This window comes from Podarcis bocagei, assembly GCF_964188305.1.
Source record: "Podarcis bocagei genome assembly, chromosome: 1".
Classification (NCBI taxonomy): Eukaryota; Metazoa; Chordata; class Lepidosauria; order Squamata; family Lacertidae; genus Podarcis; species Podarcis bocagei.
The window spans coordinates 46,633,217-46,649,750 of NC_138125.1; the positions used below are offsets into that span (position 1 = coordinate 46,633,217).

The window sequence follows — 16,534 nt, forward strand, 5'->3', positions numbered from 1 at the left end:
CAAAAAAATGTGTCAAACATTATGGAAGTATTGAAAAAACTACACCTCTGAAGTATTCCCGAAAGTGCCCCAAAGTTTCCACACCACAGTTTAAGAAGCACTAGCAGATGTCAACGCACCCATTTGTAGCAGCATATTAAATAATATGCAAAACATATACATTAATGGTTAGCCTCTCCCTACTTTATAGGATGCTCCTAATTACAATGCTGTCTGCATGGTGCGTACAAGTTGTGAAAGCTATAATGCAAGAAAATTGATGTCTCCGATATCACGCCTCCCCCCCCCCCACAAGGTTTCTAGGTTAGGCTTTTACTGCCACAAGTGGGGCTTTGTGTTAGTCCTCCAATGTGTGCTTCAAAAGTACAAAATCTCGCGCAAAGGCTGCTTTGCACGCTGCCCTCCAGCCTTACGTGCTCGGCAGCCCTAACCTAACAACTTCATTTAAGATAGTTCCCCCGAACTGCCCCATCCCACAAATAACCGTAGCTGTAGGTCTCGCATACTCGTGACCTACAGCCACCCCATCTACATTGCCGCCGTGCCTGCGCTTAATCTCAGCCTCTCCTCCTCCCCACGCACTGGAGAGCCAGGCACCGCCCGTCCACCTCTCAGTACTCACAGGTCGTACCCTCCTCACCCCGCTGCGTAGCCCAGGCCCATCGCCCAGCAAGATGGGCTGGCCACGGCCCCCTCCCTCCTCCGCCGCCTTCCCCGCTGCTGCCGCCTCCTCCTCCTACTCCGGACACTTGCCGACCCGAAAGAGACCCGCGCCACAACGCAGGAAGCGCCCCCATCGATTCAGCCAATCGGAAAGCCCAAACCGTACGCGCCTTTGCATTCTGGGAAGAGTAGTTTTCGCGCCTCACAGAACCCGACTCGGCGGCGCTCTTTCCGACGGGAAACGACTCTTGCGAGAGAAAATTGTGGCCACGGCCATAGGGCGCGGGGCATTTCGGGAGTTGTAGTTTTGCTCCCGGAGGCGGCGGAACTTGGGCACTTTCTGTTGAATTCGATTGGCGTTGCTTCCAGATGGCCGTGCGCGGGAGTGGGTTGTAAGGCATGGATCCTTCGTTGGGACGAGGCCCTGCCGACGTGGTTCACAGTGGGGCGTCTTTCTAAGCTCCCTGAAATGTAGCCATACACAGGGATTAGACATTATGATTCCTACTAAGAAGCCTGTCTTGGAGACGAAGTTTGTGATCCCCGAGAATTCAGCTATTAAACCCAAACTCAGCTGAATAAAAAAACAAAAACCTGTGTGCGCAGACAAACCTGAAAGCTAACGCACAAATCTTTATTTATTAGTTGTAATGATTTGCTATTGCCCTTCCAGCCAGTACATATGACTTTAAGGAGATTTCTTTATTCCTTGGTTAAGTCTCTTTATTATCATATTGTTATGTTCAGAGAAGAATCTGGAAAATTCAGCCATGTCGATCATAGAGGTAGACACACGTCTCAAAAACCTAAACTTAGATTAGCCGATATATAGAAAAGCAAGGACGTCTCCACCGCAGGTGTCTGACCTGATGCAACGATTGCCACCGGATTTGGCACTTTGAATCCATAACCAACTAACGGAGTGGAAAGGAGAGCGCCAGCAAAAACAGCAACTCTCTAGATGAGCAGCCGTCTTAGTGTTTGGCAGCAAAATAGAGAGAGTCTTGTGACACCTGAGAGAGCAACAAAGTTGTTATAGCATAAGTGTTTGCGGACTACTGTGCATTGCGTTTGATGCAAGAAGCGTTACCCAGATTTATTGGTATGTGTGCACAAGTTTGGGAGGGGAGGTTATAGAAAGCGAGGCCAGCTGGAAACCGAATGCAGAAAACCAAACAGTGATTATTGGTGTTCTGGAAAGCGAAAGGAGGACGCGGAGTTTGACAGTCACTCGCTTTCGCCAATAACTCGAAGCGGAAGCGACTAATGCAATCGTGAGTGGGGGTTGCGGAGGAGGCGGGTGTTGTTGTCAAGGAGCGAGGAGGAGACACCTCGTCGGTCAAGAAGGAACTGGAGGGCGGAGGCTGTGAGGAAGTAGCCCGGGTGGGGCTTGGCCGAGCGAAGGGGCCCCCGCAGACTCGAGGCAGAGCGGAAGGCCCGAGCTCCCGGGTGCAGGGCTGGAGAGGAGGGCGAGGGCTGGTCGACTCCGAAGCCGTGTGAGTGAGCCTCGAAAAGGAAAGCAAGGAGCGGGCAGCCTGGGGCGGCGGGGGGGAATCCGGGGATGGGGAGAAGCGGGCTCGCCGAGTACGTGTGAATGGGTGCAGCGGCGTGCAAGGGAAGGTGCGAGTGCGGGGTCTGCTCGAAGAGGAGGTCGGGCGAGGTGCCGGAGGGAGGTGGGGCGCTCGAGGTGCCCGGGAAAGGAAGGGGCCGGGTGGGCGTCTCTCGGCTTCATACATATATATACAGATATATATACAGGGCATATATATCTGTATATAATGGTCGGCTGGGCTGGAGGCTGAACCTGGGCGAGGATCTGCGGCGAGTGGCCCAGGAATGCGGGCGGATGAGGAGCCCTGCGGAAGGGAGGAAGGAAGGAGGAGAGAGGGAGAGGCGGATAGTGCAGGAAGCGGCGAGGAGGGAGGGAGAGGCAGAAGCGCCGCTCTCGCATCCCCGGCAGCGGAGGGACCTCGGCGGGCGAAGCTGCCCTGCCGCTCCTTCCCGGCTTCCGGGGTGCCTGCCTGCCTGCCTGCCTGCCTGGGACTGGCCTCCCTTCCAGGCCCCGCTTGGTTTGGGGAGTTAGGGATTCCTGAAGGAATGTGGCCACTGGCTTCCTCTCCCCAGAGCTGCCCTATATTTCATGCTATATCATTGCTACATAAGGTGTGAATCCTTTTTCTGAGCCCTTAATTCCTGAGGATGGTTTAGAATGGAAAGGCACTTAAGGGAGAAGGTAACTTTTATTTTGGGGCGTTCCCAGCAGAAGGTACATAAAACAAGTGAGTAGGCATTTCAGAGTAATAGCAGTAGCTGGTTTATGGAAAACAAGAGTTTAAGGCATACTTTTATCCTTCACAGTATACTCCACAATTGAAAGTTCACTCAGGAGTCAGTGTTGTAGGGCACCTGCAAAGGCCCACACCAAAGCAGGGTCTGCTGATCTTTTTCCTCCTTGCTGTTACTGCTTTTTTATGTGCCCTCTCTAAGAAACGCCATTCGTTTAAAACACATGACTTCTCCCAAAGAATCCTGGGAACTGTGGTACGTACACAGTCCAGGAGTATGGTCAAGTGCAAGGAGAGCAGCTTCCACTCATTCTCTACTTCAGGGCAGTGGTACACATTAGCCCAAGAAGCAGAAGGCAAATGACTGGGCAGTGTCAGAGTGGCTGGAAGAAAAGGATATAGTATTGCCCAAATCTGGACCCAACACTAGGTTGAAAGCCTTTACATCTTCATAATCTTGAGAACATGATATAACTTGAATCTTTGGTAAGGTACATGAAGTAGATTGTGCGATATGGAGCTGTTCATCTTATTTCCAATAATTCATTTTTGTCTATGCTTTCTACTCTTTTGCTATTTCCTGTTCTTCTATTCTCCCATATGGTTCCCCATTTTCCCTTCTACTTAATCTTTTCTAACTCCTCCCACTTCTTTTTTTCTACTCTTCACCCCATGTCTTTTGTACATAGAGAGAACTATTAACCATTATATGTAAACATGCTCCTTCCTCCCTTGAATGCACAGTCCTATGCAGCAGCGTCTGATCAAAGAGCAGTCTCCCCTCATCCTCTACCCAATCAGTACATTATAAACTATTCCAGGCTGTGTTGGCTATTCTCCATCTGGTTCATAGTCCTTCTGAGGATTATATTTGCCATCAGCTTTGGTATCTCATGCAGCAGTCAAGCTGTTAGTGAAATATAGAGCACAGCTTTTTCAGAACCCTATAAAAGTTGCTTGCGGGAATCCCTGGTAATCACAGTTTCCAGGGATGAGCAGGAAATTACAAGGCTGCCATAAGCTTGCCTTCTTGTATGACTTGAGGTCTTGTTCACACATAGTACTGGCCTCTCCTTGCTACCATACACATTTATCTCCTTAAGAGTTATGGTAGTCTGCAGGCCTACGCATCCAGCACTATCAGCTTATTTCATATTTTAGCACCCCCACGACATTTGCCATTCCTGAGTTTTATTCCCTTGTTTCTTAAAGTAGTCATACTCTTAAGAATACTACAAATAGCACTCTATACATTTTTAACTTAGATGCATACATACTCAGTTCTGTTTCATTTTGACAATTAGCACTGGGATCCAAAGAGCCCCTTGTGAATGTTGAAGGCAACTTTATGCATGCAAAGAGGATGCAGCAATTTTCCTTTCTAGCCACAACCCTTTCATTTGCACTGAGTACCAAGCTGGAGAGTCTCCAGATTTACAGGCTAAGTGTTTTGAGGGAAGGTAATGGGCTAAGGGGAAAAGGGGAACCCGAATAGCCTCAGTGCATTCAGCCTTTAAGACACAGTTTAGAGAGGGAAAATGAACATCAGGAATAACTTGATGTTCCATGGCGCTGATTGTCATATCCTATTTACAGTTTTAATATACTGTATACAAATACTTGAGCTGTGAGGTCTGCCATGAGAATTGCATCAGTGTTCCAACTAACCTAAATAACCTTTCTAATAACTTCTTTATATCTCACAATTGCTTCTATCATACACTTCAGAGTAAGTCACAAAGCCATAAAAGATATTTACTCAGGAAGTGTTCTATTTAAAGATATAGGCTGTGATGCAAATCACTATGTTCACATGTTTCCAATCCCCCTTTGCACAGTGCATGATACCAAAGTTGGTGCTCTTTTTCTTTCTGCACAGCAGTCGCTTGTGACTACTGAGTAATGTCTTAACAAAATTTGGGGAACTCAGGAGGGGATTAAAAGTGATGTGAAAGGGTGCATTTATAAATTAAAATTGGCAGTTATTCCCCTGCAAGTGGAAGTACTTATACTCTGGTGAGGAGCTGTTTCACTTCTGGCACCATGAATATCAATACAAAAGATAGATCTTTAGCAACAGAATGCTTGCTAATATCACAAGGGGAATTCATTGCTGGGGATTTTAGTAATTCCAGCATTGGCTGTCTTCTAGCACTATTGTGCTGTTTCATTTTTGTTGACCAAGAAGTTGAGAGAGAGTGCCTTACATCAACATGAAAGTATGCAGTCACTTGAGACAGCTTTATAAAAGAAGTTTCCTCCCTAAGAAGAAGCCGATTTGTGGGGAATTAGTTGTTCCACTACTAATTGTATTTTGGATTGTATCTTGGGTTATGGAGACCTGTTTGCTCATGGAAGTTACTCTTACATTCAATGATCAAATCAAGTAACACACTTGCCTTTGTATAAATGCAGTCTCCAGAATTGCTTCTGTAATGTGGGTCTTTTCTAAGGTAGGTGCAGGTATTTGGAGTTCCTTTGCTGTAGAATACATGAAAACTACCTCCAATACAAAGTTAATACCCACACATTCTTCTTTTCAAATTATCTTTGAATGTGACAACTACTAAAGTTTTGTACAACAAAGCAGAAGCAAACTACAAAATGAAGTCAAATTTATGCTGGTTTACCTGTTGTAGCTTTTCAAAAAAATATTCTGGGCAGGGTAGTTTGAAAGCTGTGGAGGTTTTGATTTGTAGTGTAGATAGTAGATACTGCTGTTACTTAACTCTAGAAGGCCTTCCTATGTAGTATTTAGGCTACTAAACAAGTGTTAAACAAGCAAAGCAATCAACATGCTGTTCCTGTGCTATCTGAAAGAGCAGCAATAACACTATTGTCCTTGTAGCATATTTAGGAAGCTGATAAAAAAGACAGGAAGAGATGTTGAGTGGTGTCTTTGTTTTCACATTTATTTACTTTTTAGTCAGTGTAAAGTAATAGGGAAATAACTTCTCTGCTGCAAAATAGTACTAGAGCTACCACAAATGTTGTTGGTAGCTAATGTGTTGCAAAATTCTTGGATCCTTCAGGCTTCTGATGAGATTTAAATGTACAACTTCAAAAAATCTCTGCTTGTGAAATTCTGCTAAATATTCCTGATGCTCCTCTTAGTTAAATTTGTATTGTTCAAGTCCCAGGCCATGTCAAATACATGCGGCAAGAGGTAGGGAACCTCCTCCAACCATTGTGAGCCATTTTGACAGATTGGTGGGTCTGCCCACCTGTCAAATCACTTGATGTCACCCTTTTAAAAAAATCTGAGTCATGAGAGCATAATGGAACAAAAAGTTTATTTTAAAAAGTTTAACATTCAATAGTCAACATGCATGTCTGGGGGAAGGTTTTAAATATGCCCAGACAACATATCAGGAGAGCTAAGACAAGCTAGGAAGAAATGATAGATTGTGAGGAGGAATGTAAAGGTAAAGATGGAGAATGGAATCTTTTGTGTCAGGTTCAGGGGATGGGAGTGGAATGGTTTAAACTTTAAAGGAAAGAGCTGCGACAAAATGCTGTGGGCTGTGCACTACATGGAAATTAGCCAAATTTTAACTGATGTTATTTACTCATTAAAATTGCCTGCCACCCTGGAAGTAATACGCTAGGTATGGGTGGACATTTTCAGAGGAACCTATTGCTTCTGAGGAAAATATGACATTGTTTCTGAATTATTATTATTATTACTGTGGTCATTTTGTTTGTTGCGCTGTGGTCTAAACCACTGAGCCTCTTGGGCTTGCCGATCGGAAGGTATGGGGTTCGAATCCGCAATGATGGGGTGAGCTCCCATTGCTCTTTCCCAGCTTCTGCCAGCCTAACAGTTCAAAAGCACACCAGTGCAAGTAGATAAATATGTACTGCTGTGGTGGGAAGGTAAACGGTGTTTCCCTGTGCTCTGGCACTTGTCACAGTGTTCCGTTGTGCCAGAAACAGTTTAGTCATGCTGGCCACATGACCAGGAAAGCTGTATGTGGACAAATGCCAGCTCCCTTGACCTGAAGGAGAGATGAGCTCCACAACCCCATAGTCGCCTTTGACTGGACTTAACCATCCAGGGATCCTTTACCTTACCTTTTTACCTTATTGTTGAAAGTTGTGATTGTGGCAACTTTTTAGGGAGGCCATAATGCTTTCTCTATGGGAAGTGCTAATGTAATATTTTATATTCTGATTTGATTCCCTGTTGGTATTTTTCTATCTGAAGAACTAGAGGACCCTAAATCAACAAAATTATATCTTCTGAATAAGATACTAACTGAAAAAGATAGCATTGCACAAAGGAATAGCAGTTCATTTTTTAGGATTACGGCAACAAAATTCAGCTTTAAATTTTGTTTAGCAATTATAATGATTTATAAGAAAAAAAGAGGGAGTGGGGGTGTTTTTTGTTGAAGTCTTAACAACATAGTGCTAAAAATCAAGGGGAAACACAGGGTGTTTTAAGAGCTGAAATCACTGTTGCCAGCAAGCCTCAAATTCCTAAGATAGTAAACAACTGAGGCAGAGTAACAATAATTAATACCTTCTGGCTCCAAGGTGGAAGAACAAACTTGAATTTTGTTTGTGGTAGAAATTGGGAAACATCTTTTCTGCATGTGGGTAATTATGTCTTCTGCCTCTGCAAACTCCATATTCTCCATTCCCTCCTAGATTCACCCTTGTAGGTTAACAGCAATTTTGCCTCCTGTGCTTTCATTTCAACAGAAATGAAACCATTTAAAACAGTTAAATATTTGCCATCCTCAGTTGTTCTGCCTTGGACTAGACTAGAGCAAAAAATCTGGAGGGCTCAGAATTACAGAGGCTAAAAGTGAGAAGCAAAGAATTAGGGAGTGTTAAGATGTGGATGAGGTGGGGGCTTTACAGGCTGCCATTTTCTTTGTTTGGTCCCAGCTGCTGCACTTGGTATATGATATAAGAATGTGTTTTGCTTTGGGGTGAATGGGTTACACTTGTTATCTGTGTCTTGCCAGATTCCAGCTATTATAGTTATCTTTCTTATCAGGTCACCGAAAAATGGGGCTGGGCTAAACTTGGTCTTTTCTCATTCCTTCATTTGACTAATCAAGTAAAAGTGCAAAACCTCATTTAAACTTCTTACTGACCGAGGTGCCTGTGTGAATGGACACTGCTTTTATTAAATTATACCTTTTAAGCAATCAACATACAGTGGTGCCCCGCAAGACGAATGCCTCGCAAGACGGAAAACTCGCGAGACGAAAGAGTTTTCCGTTTTGGAGGTGCTTCGCAAAACGAATCTCCTATGGGCTTGCTTCGCAAGACGAAAATGTCTTGCGAGTTCCTGCGGGTTTTTTTCCTTCCCCCCCTTTTTCTAAGCCGCTAATCCGCTTATCAGCTGATCCGATAAGCCTCTAAAAGCCGCTAATAGCGCTAATCCGTCAATGGGCTTGCTTCGCAAGACGATAAAACCGCTAGACGAAGAGAATCACAGAACGGATTCTTTTCGTCTTGCGAGCCACCACTGTATCTCCAATAGGGGCTATTTCATTATGGCTTTTCCCTGTACAATGGTGCCCCGCAAGACGAATGCCTCGCAAGACGGAAAACCCGCTAGACGAAAGGGTTTTCCGTTTTGGAGGTCTTCGCAAAATGAATTTCCTATGGGCTTGCTTCGCAAGGCGAAAATGTCTTGCGAGTTCCTGCAGGGTTCCCCCCCTTTTTTCCTAAGCCGCTTATCAGCTGATCCTAACAGCTGATCCGCTAAGCTGCTTACCCGCTGATCCGCTAAACCGCTTATCAGCTGATCCGCTAAGCCGCTAATGGGCTTGCTTTGCAAGACAAAAAAACCGCAAGATGAAGAGACTCGCGGAACGGATTCTTTTCGTCTTGCGAGGCACCTCTGTATATTCCAGTCATTGATTGATATTGAAATTTTAAATTGTGTGTTCCTTGTCCTGAGACCTGAGAATTGAGCTGAATGTAAATATAATAGGAACTGTGTTACCACATCTTTAGAGCACTTGTATCGTTTGACATTTATTAGAATTCTGCTTGTAAATGATGTATTCTTTGTTACAGAGGAAATACCATTGTTTGTGAATAGTCAGAGATAAGAAAATAAGTGTTAATCATGGCTGAGCTGTCGCCTGATGAAATTCAACTGAGAGCCCATCAAGTTACAGATGAGGTAATTATATTAGATTATTCTCTTTCTCCTGTGCTTGTGTAGTGGAAAGTAGACCTCACATTAAAGAAAGCTATTTAGGATGCACAAAGCCCTATCATAGTAAATGAGATTTGCTGTCCAAAATGGTTTCTGTACCACTGAAGAAAAAACCTCTCTCAATACGTCAAGCTTTTAATTTAGAAAACAAAAATACTGTTTTCAGAATATTGCTATTTGAAATGAACAATATAACCTAGTAGGATCTATTTAGATTCAGGAATATAACATCATGCTCACTTACATGAAACTCTGTATATAATGTGATTACTAAATGTCTTTATAAGTCCATATGGCTCAAGATAAATCTCTTTTTTGTTTTAGTCTTTGGAAAGCACAAGGAGAATTCTTGGCCTGGCCATTGAGGTAAGGAAAAGCTTTTGCGGGAGTGAGGGATGAGGAAGAACAAATCAAATTGTTTGAGAGCAGTTCATTCCTGCAATTCTGTTCCCAGCTGTTGCTATTTTTAAAGCATGTGGGTGCCATTATGAGGCATGTGTAGATGATGACTATGGGTGGAACAGCTTTGAACTTTAAATATTTGCATTGCTGCTGTATTTAGGGTTCAAATTCAAAATAAATTAGCTGTCAGATACTTGCATCTGAATTGCTCATCTTCTGCAAGATTCTGAACATACTTTTACAAAAAATGGACTTCCTTGAGGTTTACATGGTACTAATGCAAATAGTGTACTCTTCACTAGTAACCCTGTAGAATGGCCTGTTGTAGTACAAACTTGTGTCCAATTCTAGCATTAGATTTTGCTGGTTTTGTATCTCCTATCATTTTTTTTCTTCCTTACAGTCCCAAGATACAGGAATCAAAACCATGACCATGCTAGATGAACAAGGGGGTGAGTTGTGCATGTGTAATAATAGATAGATAGATAGATAGATAGATAGATAGATAGATAGATAGATAGATAGAGTGAGTGATAGCTCTTACATTAACTTGCTCAATACGATCTTTGTTGGTTTCAGCCTGGAATACAAAACATAGCATAAGACTGCTACTAAACTAGAAAGATGGAAAAAAGCTGTTTATATCATGCTGTGAATCAACCATTTCTTCAAGAGCTGGATTAGAATAAGTTTGTTTGGTAGTATTATGGCTCGGGTTATCTAAAATATATTGCGTGCAGCATGCAGTATTTTTTTACTTCAGTTTTGAGACCTGAGGCACATGAATATTGTTTCTTTGTTTGTTTACCCGCCCTTCAACTTAAGATCCAGGGATGAGTTGCAACATTAAAACACAACATTAAAAACAGTTTAAAACAAATTGCAATAATAAAAAATAAGGTGCTTTCTAAAACTATGCACCTCAAGTGTCAAAAGCCAGGGTAGACAGGTGTGTCTTCAGCATCCTCCGGAAGCTGTATAATGAAGGTGCCAGATGCACCTCTGGGGAGGAAGTTCCACAGCTTAGGGGCCTCCACAGAGAAGGCCCTCTCTTGCTCCCCCACCCCGAACCTCTGAGGGTAAAGGAAGTACCAAGAGGGCCCCCTCTGCTGAACTCAGCATCTGAGAGTGTCTGTAGGGAAGAAGGCGGCCTTGCAGATATTTGGGGCCTGAGTCCACCCAGGTGTGGATACTAGTGTGATTCACTTGCATATTATTGGTATTCAAAAAAGTTTCTTTTGCAACTCCAAAATTACTTTTTAATGCATTTCCTCGGGTTTTTTTCTTTTTTTTTTAAAGAAGCATTTTGAACACAAACCATTAAAGTTCTCATCTGAAGATCAAGCATCTTGTAGCATTTAAGTTCTCTAAAATTCCTTTTTCTTTATACTTTTCTTAGAACAGTTAACCCGTATAGAAGAAGGAATGGACCAGATAAACAAAGACATGAGAGAAGCTGAGAAGAACTTGACAGAGCTCAACAAGTGTTGTGGTCTCTGTGTCTGTCCTTGCAATAGGTCAGTTAAAGGCAGGTTGATGAATTCCAAAATTCAAGGGGGAAAATTGAGGCCATTGAGAAATGCTCAGAATATCAAGATTGGGAGGTTTTTTTAACTGGTGTTCTTTAGACTATTTCCCCAAGTTTAAGTGGAAGTTCTAAATTTTTTAGTAGTACAAATTCCTTGAACCTGATTATGTGTAAGGGCAAAAGAAAAATTAACAATAAATGCTTGGATGACCTTAGTTATCACTATTGAATGTTTTGCGTATATATTGCTCAGTGCCAGTATTGTTTGTTACTGTTAAAATAATACCTGGTTGGTATGGTTAAGGTACAGATTTCACACAAACACAGAGTAGGTTGACTAGAAGCAAGGAATATTTGGAAATGCTTTGAGAGCTTGGCAGGCAGGAGTATGATATACATTCTAAATACCTATTTTCTTCTTCCTTTTGCTATCACGTTCTAATTCCTTTTTCCTGGAGAGTGCTTAGCTTGTTTGAGGGCTTTTGTGATAGTTCTAAATATTCTTATTTTGACATATGTACATTTGAGAGATCTTTATGGAATCTATTTCAGTTTGCTTAAGTAGAGGAAGAGGGACAATATAACCTTCTTCTAGTAATTTTGGGGTGGTCTGGCCTTAACACAAGTAGTGAATACAGCACTCACAGAATTAAGTTTCAGTACTAACCCCACTTACATGGAAGTGACCCCCATTGAATTTAGTAGGATCTTCTTCTGAGTAGACGATGGTTGCAGTCTTAATCGGTTTTTCCTTCTCCCTGTGTTAGGGTTAAGCTGCTTCCCCCCCCCCCCCTAAACACAAACATAATCTTAGCTGTACTTTTGAAATAGTTTGTTTGCTAACAACTATTTATCTGTTTGCTGGTCTTACTGCTCACTCTTTTCTCATTCTCTCTCCTAACCACCCCGCTTTTCCTTGCTTAATAAAATGAAGATTTAGCAGCAGAGGTTGGATTCGCTTAACTGGTCAAAGTGGACTTTAGAAAAAGGTCAATCTTATGAAGCAGCCTATACTGTTAACCAGCTGCCTGAAGGTGATGTTCTAACTGGGTGCATATATGCATGTGCATGCTGTCTTAACACGCAAGCTATTTTGTGATGGTCCGTAGTTGTGTTTGTATCTGTGCTATGTCGCTTATAGATTGTGTTTAAACTGTTTGGTCTGGCCTCATAAACCTGAAATAGTCTTCTAGGATGATACTGTTGGATTTTGGATTTTGTTTTGGGGGAAATGGTGGATTGTATACAGTGGGGAAAATGTTGGAGGAATATTGTGAAATGACACTAAAAGCTAACAGTGGGGGTTTTCTAGTCACCGTTAGCTCACTGCATTTGTTTTTAGAAATTATTTCCCATATATCTATACCAGGGACGGGGCACCTATAGCTCTCCAGATATTGTTGGACTCCAGTTCCTATCATGCTTGAGTGCTGACTGAGACTCATGGGAGTTGGGAGTCCAAGAACATCTGGAGGACCACAGATTCCCAACCCCTCATGTAGTCTATTCCGTGAATCATGATCTTACATACAACTTGTTAAAAACTCTAGTGATGATTTGAATTTGGTCATACAATATTAGAATTCTGAACTACTGATACTCTATTCATCTGTTCCAAAAATATAATGCTGGGAGATTGTACATTATTTCTTCTTAAACACGCATTGTAGTCCTATATCTTAGACTGTAATTTGGTTGATTTTCTTTAACATAGCAGCCATTAGTAGCAACAAGGAGGCTGAGGAGTAAGAAAACAGTTCGGATACCAAAGCAGTTCAAGATTTAAATATAACATACAAACTTTAGAAAAATAAAATGGTTGTGTTTATTTTTGTATAAGGTTGCTTCCAGTGTGAAGTTATATGTCTTAAATTCACTTGCTATATGACATTTTTGGTGCACACACAAAGCTCAGTGCAAATGTAAAGAATGTGTATTTGAAAACATGAACACACATCAGGAAGTCAGGATTGGTTGGGTCTCGCTATGGCATTTTCTGTGGCAAACCTGGGGCTATTACTCTGTCATGTATGAAACCGTCCTTTCTATTACTAGTTATATGGCACATTAGAATAATAGAAATCATAGAATCATAGAGTTGGAAGAGACCACAAGGGCCATCGAGTCCAACCCCCTGCCAAGCAGGAAACACCATCAGAGCACATTAGGTTTGTTAAAACTTGTATCTTTGATCTAATAATGTGCGTTCTGACTTTTCTTGTAGAACAAAGAATTTTGAGACTAGCAGAGCTTACAAGACAACATGGAGTGATGGTATAGAGAATGATCGTGTAGTGTCTAAACAACCAGGGCGTGTTGCAAACAATCTGCAACAAAATTCGGGAGGAACAACATCTGGAGGCTACATAAAACGGTAAGATACTTCTCCTGCCCACTCCTGAATATTTATAGGACTAAATGCTTTTCTCTGCAATAGTAGTGACTGCATTTTGTAAGCTTAAAGACAAACCTTTTGGCCTGGTCCACACAATCAAATTTTTGCTTCATTAGCCAGGATATACATAAGCTCCATGCAGTTGCACACAGCTGCCGTGCTCCTGATTCACTTTTCCCTTTGTGTGAGTGGGGGAAACAAGCCAAGAAGCCATAGTTAACCACAGCATCTCATTACTTTTGAAGCAGGAACTATGGTTAATGAATTCCAAACAATTCAGAATATGAAGTCATGTTTTAAAGCTGACTTGTGAATCCTGGCTTGACTGGAAGCCATTAATCACCCAATTTATAACTAGAAGCTGTGGTTAACTACCATTTCTTTGCACCAAGGGGCTTTCCACAGGTTTACAGAGCTTCTGATTTGATCATTCAAACATGGCTATTCTGTGTAATTCATGAGATCATTCTCAGATCCTTCTAGTAGATCTATAGTGTCTCTAGGTGATTATATCACTTTCTGATTCAATTTTTCAAACAAACTTGCGTAGAAACCTCCATAGCAGAAAATACTTCTGAAAACTTGGGATGCGATAACATTCGGGAGACAGGAACTTGGGATTTCTCAATGTTGGTTTCCCTTGATACTTTCAACAGGATAACAAATGATGACAGAGAAGATGAAATGGAAGAAAACCTAACTCAAGTTGGAAACATATTGGGGAACCTGAAAAATATGGCCGTGGAGATGGGCAACACAATTGATACACAAAACCAGCAGATAGATCAGATAAACATTAAGGTAAGAAACAAAGAATTCAGCTATTGATGTCTTAATGTTGGTAAATCTAGTGTCCAGGTGGACAAGTTAATAAGTCTTCAATGCCACAGTGCTAAGCTGTAGCCAGATACACTGTGTACTTTTGTTATATTTGTTGTTGTTTTAGTTTTCTACACCCACTTAAATATATTTTTATATATTGTGATAGAGAAGTGGTCTAAACAAAAACACATTTCAATTTAGCAACAGGCTATAGCCGTTTAGCATGCATGAGTTAATATCCTTGTACCCAGATGATGGGTCCTGTAGCTAGATAGGATTAAACCTGATCTCATGGCAAACTCTCCTGGTTGTGGTCCTTACATATAGAAACAGTGATTATCTCAGACAGAATTCTTGTCCCACTGTTCTGGATTCTTTTGTAGCACTCGGTGTAGAAAATTATGATAAACATTATATTGATAAGCTGAGATATAATATTCCACATGCCTTTGATTTTTAATCCCAATGTTAAGCAGCAACAAAAATAAGACAACTGAAAGCAAGGTACATTTTCGAGAAATCATGGAAAGGAACCTCTGTTCAACTCTGTGTTTGAATTGTTTTGGTTTGTTTTTTTACCAGTTTTTACATTAATGAGAGATAAATGCACAAATCAGAGCTACCATAGTTATTTAGGAACATGATATAAGACCTGGAAAACCTTGATACAGATCTCCTGAGTTATGAATACAATTAAGTGACTGTGGTTTACACAAAAGAATACAGCACTATTTCCCTGCCTTGGCTTCTCCCATGCTCCCAGTAATATGGGTGTGAGAATACTGGCCTACTTTACTTAGCTGAAGATTGCTCTTTATTATATATGTGTGCTACATATTTCCTAATAATTTGATTATATCACAATTACTGCCACTAAACAGTTAACTGAATAGGAGGGTTTAGCTGCTTTTGGAAAACACTCTGGCGTAGTTTGGGTTGGACTTCCTTGAAGCAGGGTGTGCCAAATATGGAGAGTGGTCCCAAGATTGTCTCCCATCATGGTTTTGCTGTTCTTAACATACAACAGATCATGGAGAAGGAAGTTGGCTCAGATACGTAAGGCCCAACCCCTTTAGGTCTTCGCATTGATGAAAATGAGTACATGGAATTTTGCTCTTCTAGAACACTTCTAGAAGCCAGCTTAAATCTTAAACTGCTGGTGTAATAGTCAGCCAGTGGCCAGTACACCCAGGGTCCAAAGCATTTCTTCCAGTACTTTAAGCATATCTTCATTGGTAGGTGGTATTTGCTCTAAATTCTGAATGAGTTGCAGGAGTGAAAGGCTTTTCTGCTCAGATGGCTTCAAGCACCACTTAACTACTGACTCACCATAATATCAATCTTATTCTGAGCCAACTCCTAAAGAAATGGTTGAATCACAGTATGATACAGTTTGTTTTCATCTTTCTAGTTTAGTAGCAGTCTTATGCTATATTTTGTATTCCAGGCTGAAACCAACAAAGATCGTATTGAGCAAGCCAATGTAAGAGCCAAAAAACTCATTGAAAATTAGCAGCCTGCTTCCAATTCTTTATCCAACTGAAGACGTTCATTTTATTCTACAAACCTCAATTTCCAAAGAAGAAAGATGGCTGGATTCAGAAGAGGGAACAAAGCAGGACAATGCATCATATGGCTTCTTTTGTTGCTTGTATACAGACTCGGTTTGAGAATCCAGGAAAATAGCACAACAGAGACTTGGCTTTCTTACTCTTTTTAATATATCCTCAGGGTTTCGTTTTCTGGCTTCAAATATTTCCATGGTACCTTCTCCCCCTTTTGCAGTAAGATGTGTGTGTGAGGCAACTGAGCAAAGGCAGAAGAGGATGCATTCAGTGAATGTCATTACCTCACTCAATATTTCATGTCATCACTAAAATGGTGGATGAGTAATTTTCATGAACTTTGTCTTAAAGCTGACCTTAGTTTACAAAACACCTAGATTTCATGGTCAAACCATACATGATGGGGGGTGCATTTTATATTCTTATAATTGGAATATGTGGTTCAGCAACTACTACTTTTGAGAATGGGGCTTTAAAACACATCATTGTTGGCATTCAAGATATATATATATATATATATATATATATATATATATATATATATATATATATATATATATATATATATATAGAAGTACATTTTCTGAGCCATAGCAATTCTCATTTGGATAACAAGGGGATGAGTAGTCCAGCTACACACAAAAAACCCTGTATAGTTGGACATGGGACTCTCACAAAACTTTTAGG

The 16,534-nt window shown here is 41.4% G+C and overlaps 2 protein-coding genes across 4 annotated transcripts in view; one reads left to right on the forward strand and one right to left on the reverse strand.

The window, feature by feature from the left end:
* The window catches only part of ZNF106 (zinc finger protein 106), a 44,954-nt gene extending 44,226 nt beyond the window's left edge, over nt 1-728 (reverse strand). For 2 of the 3 annotated variants that reach the window (XM_081211500.1, XM_081211502.1), the window contains exon 1: nt 623-728. The gene's annotated coding sequence lies outside the window, so the exon portion shown is untranslated. The remainder of the gene's footprint in view (nt 1-622) is intronic. The other variant, XM_081211501.1, reaches the window with a different exon arrangement.
* Nucleotides 729-1,989: 1,261 nt separating this feature from the next.
* Nucleotides 1,990-15,965, forward strand: SNAP23 (synaptosome associated protein 23). Its single transcript, XM_081211891.1, has 8 exons — nt 1,990-2,159; nt 8,991-9,099; nt 9,460-9,501; nt 9,941-9,989; nt 10,937-11,054; nt 13,290-13,439; nt 14,117-14,261; nt 15,730-15,965. The coding sequence occupies exons 2-8, from the start codon at nt 9,043-9,045 to the stop codon at nt 15,793-15,795; spliced, it is 627 nt and encodes a 208-aa protein (XP_081068017.1). The 5' UTR covers nt 1,990-2,159; nt 8,991-9,042; the 3' UTR covers nt 15,796-15,965.
* The last annotated feature ends 569 nt before the right edge of the window (nt 15,966-16,534 follow it).